This window comes from Dipodomys spectabilis, unplaced genomic scaffold, assembly GCF_019054845.1.
Source record: "Dipodomys spectabilis isolate Male_0828 unplaced genomic scaffold, ASM1905484v1 ptg000095l, whole genome shotgun sequence".
Lineage (NCBI taxonomy): Eukaryota > Metazoa > Chordata > Mammalia > Rodentia > Heteromyidae > Dipodomys > Dipodomys spectabilis.
Genome location: NW_024870772.1, coordinates 38,143,640 through 38,164,900, shown reverse-complemented (window position 1 = coordinate 38,164,900; position 21,261 = coordinate 38,143,640). Strand labels below are relative to the sequence as shown.

At 33.0% G+C, this 21,261-nt stretch overlaps 1 protein-coding gene across 2 annotated transcripts in view; it reads right to left on the bottom strand.

Annotated features, from left to right (window-relative positions):
* Nbea (neurobeachin) overlaps window positions 1-21,261 on the bottom strand; it is a 532,882-nt gene that overhangs the window by 72,360 nt on the left and 439,261 nt on the right. For both annotated transcript variants that reach the window (XM_042685587.1, XM_042685588.1), the window contains exons 45-46: window positions 19,280-19,392; window positions 1,684-1,824 (exon numbers count right to left, since the gene is read on the bottom strand). In XM_042685587.1, coding sequence (XP_042541521.1) covers window positions 1,684-1,824; window positions 19,280-19,392 — 254 coding nt within the window. The remainder of the gene's footprint in view (window positions 1-1,683; window positions 1,825-19,279; window positions 19,393-21,261) is intronic.

Here is a 21,261-nt window from a genome sequence, read left to right as displayed (position 1 = left end):
CACAATTAAAAAAAAAAAGCTAATGATAACAAATGCTGGTGGGGATGTGGTCAAAAGGGAACGCTATTACACTGCTGGTGAGAATGTGAACTTGTTCAACACTCTGGAAAGCAGTACGGAAGTTCCTTAAAAGAGTAAACATAGACCTTCCCTATGACCTAGCAATCCCATTACTAGGCATTTACCTAAATGACCACAAATAAGGCCACAGTACAGCTACCATCACAACCATGTTCACTGCAGCATTATTTCTCATAGCTAAGATTTGGAACCAACCCACATGCCCCTCAGTAGATGAATGGATCAAGAAAATGTGGTATATATACACAATGGAATTCTACACTACCATCAGAAAGAATGACATTGCTCCATTTGGAAGGAAATGGAAAGACCTGGAAAAAAATTGTATTAAATGAGCCAGATCTAAAGAAACATAGACTGCATTGTTTCTCTCATTTGTAATAACTAGAATATGTCTAGGGTATTCTTAGCAGAGGGTCATAATGGCTTACTAGGTAGGTGCATATGACCATATATAATGATGCTTATTGAAATTAACTCCAAGAAATGGAAATGAGGTTTTCTGTTGTACTGTTTCAGTTATTTCTTCTTTCTTTTTTTCCCTTTGGTTTATTCCTTGTTGTCATTGTTTTTGATTTCTGTACCCTGCATCTCATATATAAGTTTATCTGATTTGGGGAAGGGAAGGTGAATCACAGAAATAGTGAGACAAAGAGTGAACCAATTCAACACACTAGACACTGCATTGGAAATGAACTTTACAACTTGTGTGTGGTGGGAAGAGATTCCAGGAGGAAAGTGGGAGAAAATGTTTAACACCTTACTTATAACAAGACCACACTAAAGCTACCAGCACAACTATGTTTATTGCAGCATCATTTACTATAGCTAAGATATGAAGCCAACCCAGATGCCCCTCAGTAGATGAATGGATCAAGAAAATGTGGTATATATACACAATAGAATTCTATGCCTCCATCAGAAAGAATGACTGCCCCATTTGTTAGGAAATGGAAAGACTTGGAAAAAATTATATTGAGTGAAGTAAGCCAAGCCCAAAGAAACATAGGTCCCATGGTTTCCCTTATTTGCAATATCTAGTATATGTATGAGTCAAGCTTAGGTCAGATAAGGTGATGTTAGGAAAATGAACCCTAAGATATGTATTTAAATGTTTTTTTCTTTCATGCATTTGTTTCTAAAGCATTTATAAGATTATTTCTTTGTTGCTTTGTATGTCCCTCCCCCACAGTATAACCCCTGCTTTCACTGTATTTGATGTCGGTATAATTTGTGGAGGGGAAGGGGAAAAACAAGTCGTTTAAATAAGGATACAGGTGGACCCGTTGCAACAATGAGAAATACACGTTGTCATGTTGAAAACGAACTTTACAACTTTGGTGGGGAGGAGGAGAATTGGGTGGGGGGGCGGGGGGAGGCTGGGAAGGGATGGGAAGGGGAAACAAAGGAGGAGGCTACAATGCTTGATAAGAAATGTACTCATTATCTTGCCCATGTAATTGTAACCCCTCTGTACAGTATTTTCACAATAAATAAATAAAACCTTACTTATGTAACTGTTACATCACCTTTGTAGTAAAATTTAAATTAAAAAATAGCTACACTACTAAAGATAAATTATAATTCAAGGAAGATACTCACAATTCGAACGAGCCAGGATAAGGTTGATGTTGATGTTGAATAATGTGTATTATAATGGTAGGGTGGGCTTTGATCATCTTCCCACGTTTCATAACGCTCTGCATAAAACACTGCTCTTTTGGGGTTCAAAGCACCAATTGGCTATAAAAAAATAAGAGGAATCATTTTATTTAATATGCTCAGATTACATATTCTAAGACTGTCATTTTCCTGAAAGTGACTACTAATTCATTTTAACAATAGAGCGTACATTTTTATATTATATTTTTATGAACTGGATTTTTATATTGATTACTAATCATTATGCTTGCTAAAACAAAATTACCCAAGAGGACTATTTACATGTGTAAAGTTGATAGACTTATACTAAGAATTTTAGTAAATTAGATTACAAAAGTTGAGTCAGTTAAGGCCAAGTAAATATTATGATATTTTCCTGCCTACTTACTTCACATAATGAAGATTTAGCCTTGGGTACAAGAAACTCCAGAAGAACAAGGGAAAGCAGTGACCACATTGGAGACAACCATATTATAGAAAATGGCCTTCCCAATACATTGCCAGGAGAAAAAACAATACATCTCCATATAGAGCACTATTGGAATGCCAAACTCATTCTGTTATTTTGCAGACACAACTGCTATCCATTTTATTACTTAAAGTACAAAGGAAAGAGAGAAGAACTAATCAAGAAAATTCACATTCCCTGTTAAGTGATTTGCTATGGCACTAAGCCTTCTCCTCTCAGGACCATTCTTTTACCCATTATGATATAATACTGCCAGTGAAGTAGCTGACTATATTATCTCCCTTCAATAAAGCATGTGTTAATTATCAAATCACTGTCTCAAACTTCTTAAGACAGCCAACTATTGAGAAGTTCTATACAATATTTTCATATTACAAATAGAAAATACCCTTAACCTTAGTTTAAGTTTTTGTTTGATTTTGACTTTTGTATATGGAGTCCACTCTCATGAAACAGCTATAACTATTTTGCTTTAAATTGCAAACAGTAAAAAATAAGTGTTTATAGGAAATACAAAAGATAAGTATTAAGTGCTATATCTTACTACTTCATTTCAAAATTTAATATTAATAGTTAACAATGAAGTTCCCCCAAGGCTTCATTTTAACAAGAGAAGTAGTAGAAAATTAGTGTTTCCATGGGACATATACTGTTACACAAGAGATAAAGATCCATTTATAAATTGCTATGTGCCTTTTCTTTTGGTCCCAAGAGACTAATTCAAATAATACAATGATATCAGTGGTTGAAAGTCTATTAGAATCTCCATAATAAACTCTTATTCGCAAAGGTGCTTAGCCTGAATATTAAAATTCTTTGCAAATTATGCTCATTTTTGTATGCTCATTAATTGTATCCTAACATAATTTTAAAAATTACTTACTTATTTTTAAAGACTTCATTCTAGTGTATAAGAACTTTAATATTATAAAAATTTAAAAATACTTTGTCTTCATTTTTATAAAACGAAGTATAAAAGTATAAAGCTTTGGCTTAAACATAATTTTTTCAATACCCAAAGGCTTAAGTGTTATTCTATGCTATATTTCACTAGTTACCTACAAAGTCTTTTTACTTAGATGTAATAAAAGAAAAGCATTTTTGTCAAACATTACATAAGATCTTAATATTATTTAAACAAACAATTCATTTTATTAAAAAGGTAATTATTATTATATAGAGTGGATGGAGTCTATTACTGAATTGAAATGAATTTTTCATTTAAAATTGCCAACGTATTTTATACTTTTCTAGATGTGCAGATTTAGCTAATTCAATAAGTATATTTTTCAAACCATTTACGATGTTATACCACTTTGTCTTGAATATGCTAATAGATGTTTCATTTGTATAAAATGTCTGCCCAATCCCTGGGAATTGCTCTTATCTGATATTGTTTGTTATCTAAGCCCTCACAAAACATTCTTGAAAAGGGGAACAGAGTCTCTCCTCTAATCTTTTCCAGCCTTTTCCTCAACTACTGGAAAAGGGATAAAATAAACATTTACATTTTCCATCTTACTCAAGTTTCATTAAAGTCACTTTAATAGTGTCTTACAGAATAACGCTTTGTAGGAATCAGCTGCACAGTATTAAAGTCTGAGCATGGCTCCATTAGAAACTCCTTAAGACTTTTAGCTAATTTTGTGGTTTTTGTCTAATGCAGGTACAAATGAATTTTATAAAATAAAAATAAAAATAATTTCACCTATGCTTGGTATTTGCCTATCATTTTAACTTCTACTAGCTAAGAAATAATAAATCATTTGAAGACAAAAGCTTCAAAATATTTAGGAAATAAGACTACACCTGTGTATGAGATCCAAATACATATCATATCATACCACAATTATCTACCCATCAATGATCTACCTACCTACCTATTGATATAGCTGCAAGTTTGCCATCCTTTAAAAATTTGTACAAACAGTGCAATGTCAATACCTTTTGAATTCGGCAGATGAATAAGATAAGAACTCTGGTGAAAAAGCAAGGCCATAATTAATAGAATGGATATATTTAAACTGCTGTCTCAACTTTTATCATAGTTCCCACTGGGCATATAAAGTCACCATGTGCTTTTTAATACTTGCCCTATAAAAAAAGTTTCCCTGAAAGTTTAAAACGATGTTAGATCAATTACTGCTTTGTTCTTGTGAGGCTTTATTTTACAAGGGAACACTATAACAAATAATAGAAAATCACAAGAGCAAATCATGCTAAAATAAAAGATATAATTTCTATACCTGTAAAACAATAATTTTGCTTTGTAAATCTGCTATGAAGCCTACATAGTTTGCATAAATACTATTTTCTTTTCTTTCTTTTTTCTTCTTTCTTTGTTTTCCTGAAAACACTTTGGGAATGTATTACAATGGAGTAAAACTCCTAGAAGATTCTTATATAGATTTGGAAGATTCTTATATAGATTTGCATTACAAAGTGCTCTGACAAATGTTATCATTAATAGATTTGTTTATCTTCTGTGTATTTTATTCATTTGCTTATTTTTACACGAACCATATTCATTTTGTTTTCATTACAACAATGCACAAGACCAAGAGATCTTTGATTGCACTATTTGGTCATTCTGTTTAATTGATCTTCTCTGGAGAGAGGATATTGCTATGTAGCCAAGGATGGCTTTGGCAGAGAACTTGCAATCCTCCTGCTTTTGCTTCCTGAGGACAGAGAACTATATCACCACACCCAGTGTCTTAGATTTGTGCTTCAATGAAATTTGGTGAAATTCATTTTGGTATGCAAGTGATAACATTTTTTTTCTCTGTCTTGTTTTCCGTATCCCTTTAGCCCTGATTAATATCTTTTTTATCTTACAAAGCCTTCTACATTACGTCAAATTCTTTTTGCAGAATAAGTACAGTACATATAAATTAAAGTAGGAAAATGACCAACAAAATTATATATACAAAATATTTATTGAATTAATGGAATTGTGTCCGACATTAGAAGGACTTCTAGAGAAAAATCTAAGCACAGACTTAAATTGATCTGAATAAATAAAAAAGTAAATGTTCATAGACTGAAGAACAATCAATTTCATCATTAAGAACCTTTTATACCCTTTTGCACAACTATGTAAAGATAGTTAAACAACTGAAGTTTAAAAAGGAAAAAAAACCATCTATTCAATAAAACATAGGAAGAAAAACAAAAAAAGTTTTTCAAAAAGAAATAAAAGATCCAATTAAAGTAATCTCAACAATGAGCTTTGATATATCATAAAAGCCTTAAAATGTTAGTGTTGAAGCACTCAGTAATAGGTTTCTACTTGCATGGAAAAGTTTACTACTTGCTGCTATGAATGCTAGCAGTATTATATATTTGTATAAGCTGTTGACTTCATGTATAATTGTTTGAGGCCAGCAAAATATTCCTTATGAACCTTGTTTATCATGAGGAAACATATCTGAATCATATCTGATCCATGCCACTGGACTGCATTTTCATTAGTATCTAAATATGGCCTTTCCTGTGATTTATTTTATCTAGAACTGCTTTCATACTTCTCTGTCCACCCGAAAGCCTTACAAATGGAGATTACTCATAGAACTACTAGTCCCATGTTCCTGTGTAACAAATGAGAACACTGAAACAGTCAACTCTATATCACACTGCTAGCTAGTTGGTGGTTACCCATGTTACAGCAACAGCTACGACTTTGTTCCAGAAAGCAAGCTGGAAGCTCAGTGAGTATCAGTTTGGCTTTGTAGATGTTTTAATTGTCTCAGTATTATTTTTTTCTTTTTCTTTTTTTTTGGTCATGGGGCTTGAACTCTGGGTTTGGGCGCTGTCTCTGTGCTCTTCAGCTCAAGGTGAGCACTCTACCACTTGAGCCACACTGTCACTTTGGTTTTCTAGTGGTTTATTGGATATAAAGACTCACGGACTTTCCTGCCTCAGCTGGCTTTGAACTGTGATCCTCAGATCTCAGCCTCCTGAGTAGCTAGGATTAAAGGCGTGAGCCACCAGCGCCCGGCTTCAGTATTCTAAATATAATCAGAGCTTCTGAAATATCCTAAGTTTTATAATAACAATTGAGGGCTTGAAAAATCCTTAGGTATGCTTCACATATTGTTGTTTTCTCTCTATCTTTTCAGTCATGAACTACATGACATCAGCCTGAAAAACCTCTGTTATGACAATGTAGAAATGATTCATACAGACTGGTGTGCTCAAATTATTTCTTTGCCTCTCTTCTTATCTGACCAGGGAACATCAACTCATTCTTCTGGAAACAATTCAGATTTCATCTGTGAAACCATCTGGTAATAGTTAGGTAACTTTATAAGCCCCCCATCCCCTTCCATGTCTTATTCTGTGTCTCTGTGTCTATCTCCCCAGTAGAGTAGTCTTTAAAGAGAATGTCTTATCTTTTATTCATCTCTGAATTCTCAGCACTCATTGTAGTATTAGACCCTTTACATAAGCAATAAATGGTGAATTTCTTAGAAGGCTGATTAGTCAGATTATATAATATCCTATAAAACTTGGATGTGGGCTCTTTAGACAGAATTTTAACAAAAAATCAACATATAAATAATGAATAAAAAAGTGTTTATAGCATATGAAAAAGAACAAGCTACTTTTAAACCATGAGGTTTTACAAATCAGTAAGAAACACTCCCAGGAAATAAATGAACAGATATGAACAGGTAGTACATAGAAAATGCCAAATTCTAATACATGTAGGAGGATATATTGCCAGCTTCTAGAGTATAATATGAAGTTTCTCTTTTTTCCTATTGGCACCAATTATGCCTTAAGTTTTGAACCATTACTTCTTTATTCCCACTCTACCTGTTGTAGGTAGGCTGACCTCACTACTTGACTTCCAGGGAGGGACAAGTGATTCAGACTAGTCAATCAGCATATTCTATTAATTTGGCCAACCTCTATGATTGGTGCAGAAATGGGCTATTATCCAAGCTGATCCAAAGGAACTTGGGTATTAACTATCTGGGAAAGAAACTCTTTTTGGTGGTTACAAAGGCATCATTGCAGCCTCAGGGCACACCCATCTGAGAATGAAGCCAATGCAGAAAATAACAGAGATTTAGCATCCTAAGACACTGGTGAGACCTCGGACCCAGTTTTCTTGAGCTGACCCAACCCTGGATTTCTCAGGGTTTAAGTTGATGTTGTTTCATGCAGTAAATATATGTAATATATATATATTATATATATATACACACACACACACGTTTATATATGTATACACACAAATGTAAAAGTATAAAACAAAAATTATTTCTATTTACTAGACTGTAAAAATTATGTGGTTTTAAATCTTCAGAATAGCTTCAGGTGTAGGAAAATGAGATCTTTTTAATTATTGATAAGTATTTTTGTTGGGTGGCAAACTGGGGGAAAATGTGATTTGATATAGTAATTCCACTCTGAGGTATTTATAATATGGAGAGATACTGAGCACTATGAGAACATAGTGTTACTTGAAATAGCATGAAATAAAATGAAATAAAAATCTGGAAATAGTTCACCATTGCATAAGGAACTGGTAATATACGTGAGATACCTATACAGCTATATATCATGCAGCTAATTAAAAACTAATTAGATAACATGGGTAAATTCATCCAATAAGTATTGAGTACCTACTATGGTTTTGCAAATATTGTAGACAATACAGTTAAATAAAGAAGGTCCTTGCTTTCATGAAATGTGTATTCAAATGTGTATGTATGCATTTGATGAGAATGTGAATGTGTATAAGTGTAGAGACAGAGACAAAAAAATCTAAATATAAACATTTAGGTAAATAAGAAAATTTCAGAATCATGTGATCTGTTGATGATTAAAAGAGTGTTGCAGTGATTGGGAAACAAGGAAGATGTTTCTGAAGTTCCTTTGAGATGAAGTATGAAGACAAGAGGCAGCCAGATGTGAACTTCTAGAGTAAGAGAACAATTCAATCCAGAGGAGAACTAATACGTGTCTCTAGGGAGGGCCTGAATGACATGTTCAGTTCAAGGGACAGAAGACAGTATGCTTGAAATACTATATAGGAAATGAAGTAGGAAAATATATAAGGCTGCATATGTTAATCAGAGGACTTTAGTCCTGTTTGATGAAAAGTTATTAGATAGAAACATATTTAGGAGAAAAATTATTAAAAGGCATATTCAGTAGAAGTTACTTGTTTTAAGTGGGAGATAAACCACATCTGAGCTAGAGTTTAGAAAGTGAATTTAAGTAGATTGTGGAGAATAGTTTATAGAAGCAACACTAAATTATTAATAGTGATAGGACTCAAAAAAGCTAGTTCCATAAACTTGATCCTGTAATATTAACGAAATTTCTCTACAATTTTTACAATAAATATGTAATACATTTTTGCTTAAATCTTCAGAGAAATGTTTTTGGAGAATATATGAAAGAATAAGTTATTGCTTCTGTAGAGTGGGAATGATAGTCTTTCCTTTCTACCTCATTTGTTCATTCAAGAATCTGGTTTATCTCTCATATAGCATTCTAGATGGCTTTTCCAATTATATTACCCAGAAATATCTTTCATATGTGAACATTCCAACTGTAATAAAGTATAACTGATGACAGTAGCTTTATCTTCTGGCTAGTAAACAACAGAAATCAAGTATTTTCTAATATAAATTCTTAACTATCAATTTTCACTGGCATTTGAGTTCATGACATATGTCAAAATGGTACCAGTTAAAACAAACTAAAGGACAAAATTGGAGGGAGAAAAAGATAAATCCAAAGGATGAAATATTCTACAGGATGACTGGTATTGATCTACCTCTTCAGCAAGCCAATAGAGTGAGGGGAGGAGTGGGTGGTGGTAAGGGGAACTATTCAAGCCTAATAGACACAAAGGACAGAAGAATCATTAGATGTACTTACTGTGTGGTCACTGACTGAACCTTACATTGAGCAACTCCATTTTTAAGGATGTAGGGGAGATACCAAAGAACACTGATTATGGACACAGTGTTAAGAGAATTATTGTAACTTTTCTTGCATATCCTAATGATATTTTGGTTATAAGGGAAAATGTTCTTTTTCAAACTGAAGCACTTAGGAATAAAGAATGGTAGCTTCAATTTACTTTAACAATATTTCAGCAACACAAAAATGTTTGAGTATCAATAATCACAAAATCTTGTTATGAGTATTTTTCTTTGTACTTGAACATTTTCACCATAAAAACTCAACATTAAGGTGGAGTTTGAAAAATAAAATGAAATCTTTCAATTCAAACTAATTCCTTTCTATGCTGCTTATGTTTTGAATTGTTTTCAGATGATAACAAGTAAAATTCTTAGCGATTTTGTGTTTCCAAACTGTGTGCAAATGTATACTCAAGTGGATTAAAATCTCCTCTTTGCAATTTCATTACTATATTAATTTTCTTAGAACATGAAGAAACAAAGCATTAGTAAAAGGAAGTGTCCTGAGAATTTTTGCTGGGTAATAGAGTATATATCTTTTTATGCTTCCTCATTGGATATATAACATGATTGACTATATTATAAAAAATGTTGCATTTTGATTAGCAAAATCTATTAGCACATTGCAGTATGTTAGTCCCACATAAGACCAAGAGATGTGGGAGTGTAGAGTGTCTCACTCAGTGAATTTCTTCTACTACTCCTACTCATATGAGACATACTGGTCCTCTGTCAGATGGTAAACAGGTTCTTTAAAAGTTGTTTATAAAACTTCCAAGAAAGATGGAGAGCACCTACAAGACGAATTAGTCACTAACATTGTGTTTGTTTTTAGTATGCCCTATCTAAGTAACAAATAAATTGCAGCCCATATAACCAGTGCAATTTATCACAGAGTTGTAGGAATAAAAGCTTTAAGCATTTATTAGCATAATGACTGGCATGTAAACAGTACACACAAATGTTGGCCGATACTGTTATCACTATCTGAGTATTCCTAAGAAAATTAGTTTTATGAATCTTACTGAAAAATAAATATAAACAAGTACTATGTTAATTTTTTCTATGTCTGTTCTAGATATTTTCTAAGGTTTTAGAGAAAGATAATGATAGGGCTACAAATTAGTTTTGAACAGCTCTAGATATGTAATATTCAACTTCCTTTGGAAAGGATTAAAAGGAGGCAAATTTTGGTCTGTGAGGGAGGTGACATATGGCTGGTATATAATACAAGTGAAAGAGGCAAGCTCCTTGCCTTCCCTCAGAAGAATTCTTCTGTGAACACATACTAAAGACTGTGACTTTGCTTCCCATTGCAATTTTTTTTAAATCTCACCTTGAGTCTTGAACTCAGGGCCTGGCACTGTACTTGAGTATTTTTTATTCGAGGCATTCTACCACTTGAGCCAGATCTCTACTTCTGGCTTTTGGGGAGTTAGTACATTGGAGATAAGAATCTCACAGACTTTCCTGCCCAGGTTGGCTTCAAACTAAAACAATCACATCTCAGTTTTCTGTGCAGCTAACATTAGAGGTGTGAGCCACAGCACCCTGGCCTAGATTCTTCTTTAAAAGCTTAAAATTTTCACAGCAGGGCAAGCCACAGTGAGTATTCCTATCCCCATCCTCCTTCTTTTGGAAGAGTTGGACAAGTGGGTCAATGAGAAGGAACAGAAAACAGGATAAAGGGATATTTTAGCAGAAGCAGACAGTCTTGGGCTGGTCTGGAAGGTCTGTGTAAACCCATAAAGCTCCCTGCTATGCTATTGAATGTCTCCAACAATCAAAAGTGGAGAGAGTAACAAATACACCTCAGTTGTGCTGGCTACCATAGTTTCTGGAAAGCAATCTTTTCGTTTGCACTTTCCTTGGTTCTTTTTTTCAAATAAAGGGAAAATACATGACACTGGGCAAACTAAAAGGGACTAAATTTTTAGGATATTTTCTTATTCTTACTGTCATTCTATCTCCAATGCCAAGCACAGAGTAGCTTGGCAATTAATATCTGTGAATTAAAATAATGAATGAATGAATAAAATGATTAATTTAAATAAATGATTACTCAATGAGTTTAAAACAGTATACAAAAACTACCTCTCATATCGTTTCTTGAAAATAGTACTTCACCACTGTCACATAGACAAGCCTAACAAACACAATTTTTAGTATACTGTGGGTCCCATATTGAGACAGCTAACACTTACTTAGACAAATAGTTCAAATTTAGCAATCAATTTTTAGAGTAATATCACATAGTTAAATTTACCCACTCATATTTTTATAGCTTAATAGTTTTATACCATCATAATCAAATACTGACACACTTTGTAGTTTTTTCTACAGTTTATATTTGTTATTAAAAACAAAACATCTGGTAAAGTACATAATAAAGTAAATAGAATTATATTAATTTTGTAGATTATTACTTGTGGTGAAAAAGATAAATAACCCCAAAAACTTATCCTTGATTTCTGAGTTGTGTATTCCCTAAGTTACCATGGTGTATAGACATTTGGCAGAATCAAGGGTGGACTCTGAAGAGTTTCACACTTCAGTGCCTCCATTTGCATTATCACATTTCAAAGCCTTAAGGCATTATCACTTCCTTTTTTAAGTGGCATAATAATTTGGGAAAGTGGTTATGCTTATCATCATCTGTCAGTCAAACAACTCCTGTGTTAACAAAATACATTTTTCCACTCAATGAATGTGTGTGTGTGTGTGTGTGTGTGTGTGATATATCTTATACTCTTGTCAATATTAGCAGGACTTGGTTTTGTGATGGAATGATTTCATTTATCAGAGGGCATGACTGGTAAATAGGAAAATTCCATTTACACTTTAGTAAGCAGAGCCTGTACTTTATGTCAAACTCATGTAACCACTATAATTTAAGAGTCAAGTTTCCATGAGTTTATGTAAATAAACGAAATACTAGCACATCTCATGTTTTAAGATGAATTTCAGTCCAACAGCTCATCTCCATAGGGAATATCTGTATAAAGGTGTGTGTGTGGGGGAAAGGGTAGAATCTCTACATCTGCTGTTGCTTAGCACTGAAATTATACCTCAGTGTTAAATTACTTAATTTGCTGTCGACTGTGTCAAAAAAATATAGCCTATCACCTGTATGTATAATAAGTAAAACTTGAACCCGTGATATCAAATAAAACGGAAGAACTAATACATTTTACTGGTAAAAACTTTCTTGTTCCTGTGATCTTCAATTGTTCAATAAAAGAAAACATAAGAAAATTATATATGCTAAATAGAGAAAGAGTAAAATATTATAAATATAAAACATTTCAGTTTAAATAAATGTGCATATTATGTTCTAATAAAAATTTAGTCAAATGTCAGTGTTTTGATAATTTGACAATTTAAGGAGATGGTAAAACAGTTACTTGCCTGAAATAGTTTATTGAATGATATTTCTTTTGACTTTACTAAATTAAATCAATTGAATCAAATATGACTTCACTGTGTTTTTCCTGATAGTGATGCTTATAAAAATTTGCTGTGTAGCTCTGATTCCCTGAACGCCACTGTGGCTAAGGCACCTCATTAAGTACTATATCTACATTAGTATGTGTACTTCTTTCAACACCCGTTACGCATGTATTATCATGTTCATTTTACAGAAGAGGACACTAAGGTTCTGAGAGCCCAGAAAACCTGCATTAATTTATACAATATGGGACAGAGAAAAATTTGAACAAATTCCACATTATATCATGTCCATGTACAGTCTCTCTGTTTTTGAATTCTCAATTCAAATATAAAGAAAGAAATATGTACAAAGAAAGAAAAATAGAAAGAGTTTGGTAATTCCAGGGTTAACCATTCAAAGTTAGAAGAACAAACACTCCAAAAAAAAAAAAAAAAAAGATTCAATTTCCTACGTGAGAAATGAGTGCTATGGACCTGGCTGTAGTGTGAACTTAGCAAAGGCAAGAAAGCCAGCCCAAGCTCACATTATCATCCGGTCCCTGCCATCAGTGCATGAGGCAAAGTATGTTCTATCGAGAAATTACTCTTTATTTACTATGCTTCTCATGTGATGCTTTATTTCTCCAAAATTCTATAAAATTAATAAGTTAATCTTTTTTAAAAACATGTTCTTGTTACATATTAGATGCCGCTTTTAAAAAGCAAACCAAGTATTTGTCATACTGTTAGAATGTTTGGGGGAAATGTGTAGATGTACATGTAATAGTGGAATTATGAGGTTGGATCAGATATGGGAAATATATTTCATTAGTTCATGGAATTGTGTAACTCTTACTTGCTTCTTCCATGAAGCCATCCATGTTTACCTAAGAGGTAGCTTTTTCCTTTGTACTAAGGGTGAATTCAGGTCATGTGAGACTTTTCTGCAATTTATATGATAGAGGTTTTGGTATACTTTGGACCCAAAATATCTTCCAAAGATTCAAGTGTTACAGGGTTACTTCTTAGCCTATAGTGATGAAACCTGGAAAAAGAAAGTGCTGAGGGAGTACATCCTTGAAAAAGGATGCTACAACCACAAAACTCTTGTTTTTCAGAAAGACAGAAAACGTCTTCCATCTCATTGATGTTGCTTAACAGGGATGAGGTATGCTCTTGGAAAAGGGATAAAGAAGTCCATCATTTCCATTGTTTTAGAACCCATGTGGGGTCCCACATGTCAAAGTGTAGTAGGGTAGCTCATGGTCAAAGGAAATTTGGTTTTCTGTTCCCAAGATGAAAAGGAGTTAGTTGATGGTCAACTAGCTTCCCAGATACCACAAGGTGCTCCTGAAATGTATTATGCCACCACAAGCCTAAAGAGACATTGCCAAGCAACTAGACTAGAATCATGAGCCAAATTAAACCACTTCCTTAATTATTTTGTCAGGTATTTTTCAGACAGTAATGGACTGAAATGGGTTCTTAAAGAAAATGAACATATAACTATGTTCATAAAATTAAGGGCAAAGTTTAGGGAAAAACCTTGGAAACTGAGGGATTCTAAGGATTAAGCTTCATTAGTTTCATGGTAAATTTAGCTCAGACTCCACTGAATATTCATATATTATAAGGATACACATGCCGTGAGCAAAATTTCCAGCCTATTGTTTTCTCCTAAACAATAATATTCTTGAGAGCTAGAACTGTACCTTAAAGATCTCTTGCTACCTTGAAAAGCTTCATTTGTGTAATAGCTACTCATAAACAGGTGTGTATTCATTTGCTAGTTGCTTCATCATATATATCATAAAGAAAAAATCAGATACATTTTATTTGACACTTTATAATAGAAAGTTTACTTATTGACCATCGAATAGCTCCCTTTCCTTTGGAAACAGGAAATCAAATTTCCTATTTCTTATAAACCACTGTCCTTGGACAGGTAGGATTCTCTGAGTCTACTTCTAACTCCAAACACAGAAATGCCAAGCTTATACATTGCCTATTACTCTTAAGCAACACCAGTGAGATAGAAGACATTTTCTGTGTTTTCTGAGACTAATTTGTTATATTCTATGAGAACTACATGGACCTTTTCAGAAGGAAAGAGAAAGTTGAAAGCTATTGTAGGCTATTCAGCCAAAGGTAAGTGTAAAGGAAGGCAACAAACAATGGTAAAATAAGATTTTTAGTGGTATGATCAGAACACTAAAACTTTGCTGAAAAGACAAAACTTTATATATGTCTTTTGGTTTGAACCAATTTGAGGCTGGGAATGTGGCTTATGCATGAATCCCTGGGTTCAATTTCTTGGTACCATATACATAAAAAATGAATAAAGTTAAAAGAAAATATTGTTAAAAAAACCCCCACACTTTAAGAATTGGATTTTCTGAAACTTTAATTTGAAAGTTTTTGATAAAACATAGAAGTTTATGAAGCCCGTATAATGTAAAATAGTGGTACAAATAAAAAGAATTATTCAATATTTTTTGGCTGTATACTTTATAACATTTTAATTTCTATACTACACAGAACATGAAATTATTTTGGGCCACAATTATTTGCTGAACCAAATTCTAGAATTTTGTGCTGCTAGGAATTATTACTTGGATTAAGACTCCTATTTTTTGCTTAGAAAGTACTTTTTCTGTTAGGAATATTTTAGAATGTTCCTGGTTAATAATGCTGAATTAGTCTAATTGTTTCTTGAAGTTGTGAAAGTAACAAATTCTACATGAAAACCTCCATTTGTAGCACTGACTAAACCTGCAAGAAATTCAGGTGCTGTCCTTCATCACAGTCATATTGTACTAGTGCAGGTTTTTTTCTAATTATTTTATTATAGTTCAAATGCCATTTTCCCATTAGGCATATAAGAAGATATATTTTCATGTATTAAAATCTTGTTTATTAATGGCTTTTACACAGGACAGACTTGGATTTCTAGACCATTTGTAAGAATTTCCTATTAAGATATTCAATGAAGCATGGGAACAATGCAAGAGTAATTTATTAACATATCAAGAGGTTTTAATTTGCTAACATTTTCCTATCATGTTACTGTGACAGAATAGAAAGAACAAATCGCTAAAGCATGGAAAACAGTAGAATTGGAAGAAAAAGCTATCTATCTTTTTAAAGAGCTCATGAGCTCAACTGTTCAAAACATGAGGAATTCATGCTTGCAAAAGTACAGTCTGATTCATGCTGCCTAATTTATTAGGCTTTGTCTGTTTATCTCTACTATTTTTTAACACTATAGACAGTTGGAACAATACATGTAAGTCACAAAAGGAAAGGCTCTTCCAAAAGAAATATAGATGAAATATATCAGCTTAAGAAACTTGAAGAAGGTTTGTGTCTTCCACTTATATTAGAAACAGTGACTTTTTCTTTTAATTCATCTTTCCCTTTCTACATGGATAAACTAAATGTCTTTTACTACTAGCAAATATTTTACCAGATGTCTCAGCAGTCCACATTAATCATAATGTATCTGTCCACATGTCAGAGTAGTTGAGTATGTACTTCCAAGTGTGGTACAGTCCCCACTACAGCCATATTAACACACTGGCCTCATGCTTCTGTTAACTGAGTTCTCATCTTTGCTCAGGAATCAACCTCTGTCAAGAGACTGTGACTATGTTTTAGTCACATATTTAATTCATGTGATTTTTTTCTACCTAGTACAGAAATCTATCTTCTGAACCTATAGGTAGTGAGTGCATGATAAATATCTGATGACTTACTGAAAGAATAAATAAAAAATTAATGGGGGAAAGAAAGAAAATCTTGTCTCTAAGTTTCCTTATGATAGCCAAGTTGGATTTCAAAGAAAAAAAGACATCCTTCCTTGTTTGAAAAAGAATCTTAAACCACTGTAGTAATAATCAGCTTATGAGGCTTAATACAATTTATCATATTTAATATACAATGCCTGTTTAATTAATGTTAAACAGAATATATACAAATAAATAACTATTTTAACAGTTTTCATTCTTGTATCAATAGTTTAATTTGGTTTCGTTTTACACCACTTATACCTCAACTTTAGAAAGTCATGCCCCAAATTCATATAACTGACTACAATACTGAAGATTACTAATTACAATATGGCTGTAATAGTAGAAATTTATCATTTATTATTTGAAGACATTTTTTAAGTACATGGCCTATTTCAATGATTCAGAAATATCTTAATACATACTACACATCCAAACACTAATTAATAATTAATAATGATGCAATGCACTATTCAAAGTTCTTTATATTTACTTTCTCATTGTTCCTCACAACAATCCTATTATTATTGTCCCCATTACACAGGCCAGGAAGTAAGTAATACTACAGCTAATAAGTAGCAGAATTAGGATTTCAATCCATGCAGCCTAGCTCCAGAGTTCTAGCTCCTAACCACTATTTATTGTCTCTCTGCATATCTCTCTATAAAATATAATACCTTATTTAATTTTGTGGCAACTGATCTTATTAGTTTGATAATAGGAGGGGAGGCCTCATAATTACAATGCTTCTGTTTACCTAATCCCTAATGGTTATTTGTAACATGGTAACGATTGGAGTTTTTGTTCACTGGAATCACATTAAAAAAAGTATTGTAAGATTATTTCTTGGTTGCTTTGTATGTCCCTCCCCCACAGTGTAACCCCTGCTTTCACTATATTTGATGTCAGTATAACATGTGGAGGAGATGGGGACAAACAAGTCGTTTAAGGATTCAGGTGGACCTGTTGCAACAATGAGAAGTACAAAATGTCATGTCAAAACCAGCTTTACAATGTCGGAGGGGGGGGAGGGGGGGTATGATTGGGTGGGGGGGAGGGGGGAGGCTGGGAAGGGAGGTGAAGGGTAAACAAAGGAGGAGGCTGCAATGCTTGGTAAGAAATGTATGCATTATCCTGACCATGTAATTGTAACCCCTCTGTACAGTATGTTCTCAAATAAAATAAAATAAAATTAAAAAAAAAAAAAGTATTGTATTTGCAAACATACTAGGTTTCAGTAGCATCTGTCTGATCTTTAAGATGCTACTAAACTCATTTCTTGGATCCTTTTTATCATCCATAAGTGTCACAACTATAATTTGATAAGGGAAGTCACTGAGCTAGAGAGTAAATGAAATATAAGAATATGGAAAAATAGGTAAACAACCTTCAAAACTGGGCTAAGAAATATTCTATTTTTTAAAAAAATAATAAATTATAATTGGTACAATATTTCTATGTGCCAAGTACTATTTTATATTCTTTAAATGTACATGCCACTTGAACTTAACAACTATTTGGTCATAGGATACCATCATTCTCTAATTACAAATGAACAAACAGTAAGCAGCTTGAGACCACACAGGTAAAAAAGTGGATACAAATCTTCAGCCTGGGTAGGTCTAGCTTTCAAAGCAAGATAAGAAGCGAAGAAGATGTGCTGTTAAGAGCCACCTGTGGCATGAAATTTAAATTGGGTACAATGATGTTTCTCTAATTTAGATGTTTTATAACAGCCCAGGCCATGAGCTAAGTAAGCATGCTCCCACAAAATCAAGTGTACACATATACTTTTTAACCTTCTCTAGATTGCTAAACCAGACAATCAAGTTTGACAGAAAAGAGATGATTTCAAAAGAGATGATTTATGGCTAAAGCACATAAAATTTAGTATTGGGCTTAGGCCATAAAACATTATATATTAAATACTATAACATATATTCATCCAAACACACACGTATATCTTTATAATATAATATATATACACATACACAATAAAAGTTTTGAGTTTATAACTCAGAAACATGACTCATCATATTAGCTATAAGGTATTAAGGCTATTAAGCACCTTCTTGGGGTTATTTTTATTTCTTCATTGCATTTCAAATAGTTTAATACCCTACTTAAATTTCCTCTTGACAAATGACATAAAGTAACCCAAAATTTGCTTTGTAATTTTTATTCCCATTAAATCTTTTCCTTGCCATTTTAGGGCATATATTCTTTCTGTGTTTAAACAGATCCTTTATCCTTTTCAAAAGTAAGTTCTCTTTGACACTGATTTGTGTGTGTGTGTGTGTGTGTGTGTGTGTGCCCATTGCAAGGTCTTGAGCTTGGTACCAATGTGTTGTCTCTTAGTTTTTTTCACTCAAGGTAGGTGCTCTACCACTTGGATCATAGCTCTACTTCTAGCCTTTAATTGGAGATAAGAGTGTCACATGACTTTCTTACCCAGGCTAGCTTCAAACCTTGATGCTCAGATCTCAGATTCTTGAGTAGCAAGAATTAAAGGCATGAGCCATCAGCAACTGGCTATATATGTATATTTTTAACATGCATTATTGTCTAGAAAATGTATCTCAGCAATAATTGGCCATTATAATTTTATTACTTTCAGATTTGTTACCATGCCATTTAAATCCTGCAGTATCTGAACAATCTCTTCCTATATCTGCTCTTTCCTAAACATTCATTTAATTTTGCCCATAATAGCAGTAATCTGTCCTTTTGTTGTGTTTTTTCTGGGGTGGTTTTAAGTGATGACTATAAAAGAAATTGACTATAAAAGCAGGAGAGACAATTCAGTTTACTTATCAACATTAATTGGAATTATGCACTAGTAGAAATCCTTTAGATTGCAACCTCTATAGGATATAAACTTCTATGTATTTAAAAGTTACCTTTGAGAGATCTCTGAAGTTTCCTGGAAGTGTCAGGTCCAGTTCTTCTGATTCATAATTTGTTAAGACCCATGGAAACACAGGATATTGGTTTAGATCATTATATGTCCGCCCTTGTAAACAACAAATAAAAATTAGAATATGATAATTACTTATGAAGTCATTAATCTTCTTGTAATAGATAAGGAAACTATTAAATTTCAGAAGAAAAGTAACTCTTTTACTTACTGAACTATGTCTGTGTTTAATTAAAAACATTCTGCTAATTATGCATTTAAAACGAGGTCCCTTAATAATTTAAAAATAATACCTAGAATTACTATACATAAGACTGATATATACACATACTGCTGGTTGGCCATCATTCTCTTCCTTTTGGGCTAGCTTCTTTTACAAATAGTTCTGGCATAGATTTAGTTCCTATGTATATGGTTCCTATGGACAGAGATGATATGCCTCAGGTAGAGACTTTCAGGGTTGTTTGAGTTTGTCTGTTTATTTTTAATGGAATCATTTAAATACTCCAAGAAGGATACAGAGACATGCAAGTTGAGAAAGTACAATACTTGCCCTCCTAATTTACTGGAAGAACATATGATCAAATGAAATTAAGAAAATCTAAGATGGGCGCCAGGGGCTCATACCTGTAATCCTAGCTACTCAGGAAGCTGAAATCTGAGGATCATGGTTCAAAACCAGCCGAGGCAGGAAAGTCCTTATCTTATCTCCCATAAACTACTCAGAAAAAGCTAGAAGTGGCACTGTGTTGTGGCTAATTTAGTAGAGCACTAGCTTTGAGCAAAAGGACAGCTCCCAGGCCTAGACCTCAAGCCACAGGACCAGAAAAAAAAAAAAAAATCCAAACTTAAAGGATCTAGACAAAACTTAATCATGTGTCATATGTAACTTTCTAAATGTTCATTCCAAATCACAGAAAACAGCCTTTTCCCTATCATTTAGTCATATGTATTTCATTCAGTAAGTCTTGATACACATATTATAGGTCCAGTAGTGCAACATGCAGTTCATTATTAGGAAATGGCACTAAATGATACATATGCTAACAGCAATTGGTAAATATATATATATATATATATAATACAGAATTATTTTAACATCTTGTTGGGTAATAATATTATCTGATATCAAATCATTCATTTTGCATCTAAACTACATGCTGTTTGAAATATGTTAGCTGAGTTGAGTGGGTTATACCTAGAGGGAACTGATGGAAAGCATTACTGCTGCTTCCTCTCGGTATTTACTGAGATGAAGTCACAGCCTCTTCAGCAGTCTAATCTGGATGTAGGGTCTGACTTGTTTTTACCTTTCAAAATCTTTTTATATTGGTGCATACGATCAATCATAAAATATTTGTTGATGGAATAAATAGGTGTGTGTGTGTGTGTGTGTGTGTGTATGTGTATGTGTGTGTGGGTGTGCATCAAAGCTCGAATAAAATGAGCTAAATTTTAAAAGGTAAACTAAGTCAAACAAAGAAAAACTTCTGAACATTCTTTTATGGGATGAGGACTTTTACAAAAGCATAGAATTATAAATGAGAGAGGATTGTGTATGTGGAACTAGAATGTTTGCAACTACTCAGACAAACCAATAAATGGACTTGTTTTAAGTTTATGAAACTCTCATTTAAATTATAATCTTATAGTAATCTTAATAAACATAAATTACATAAAAAACTAATTTTAATAAAAATTTCCACTTTTGTTTTGCAACATGGTCAGCCTATATATATTTAATAAGATTTTAATACTACAGGAAAGAAAAACATGAGTGGGGTACTTTGTAATTTTTATACTCTAAATTTGAGTTAATTAGCATAATCCCTTCATTTTACTGAAGATCTTGTGAAATAAAGAAAAAATTAGTTTACTGTAAGAGAACAATTCCAAAGTAATCTCTATTAAGTTCTGGATATTTATTTGCCAATTCTTTCTGTTTGTAATTGTTGTTTTTGAAGA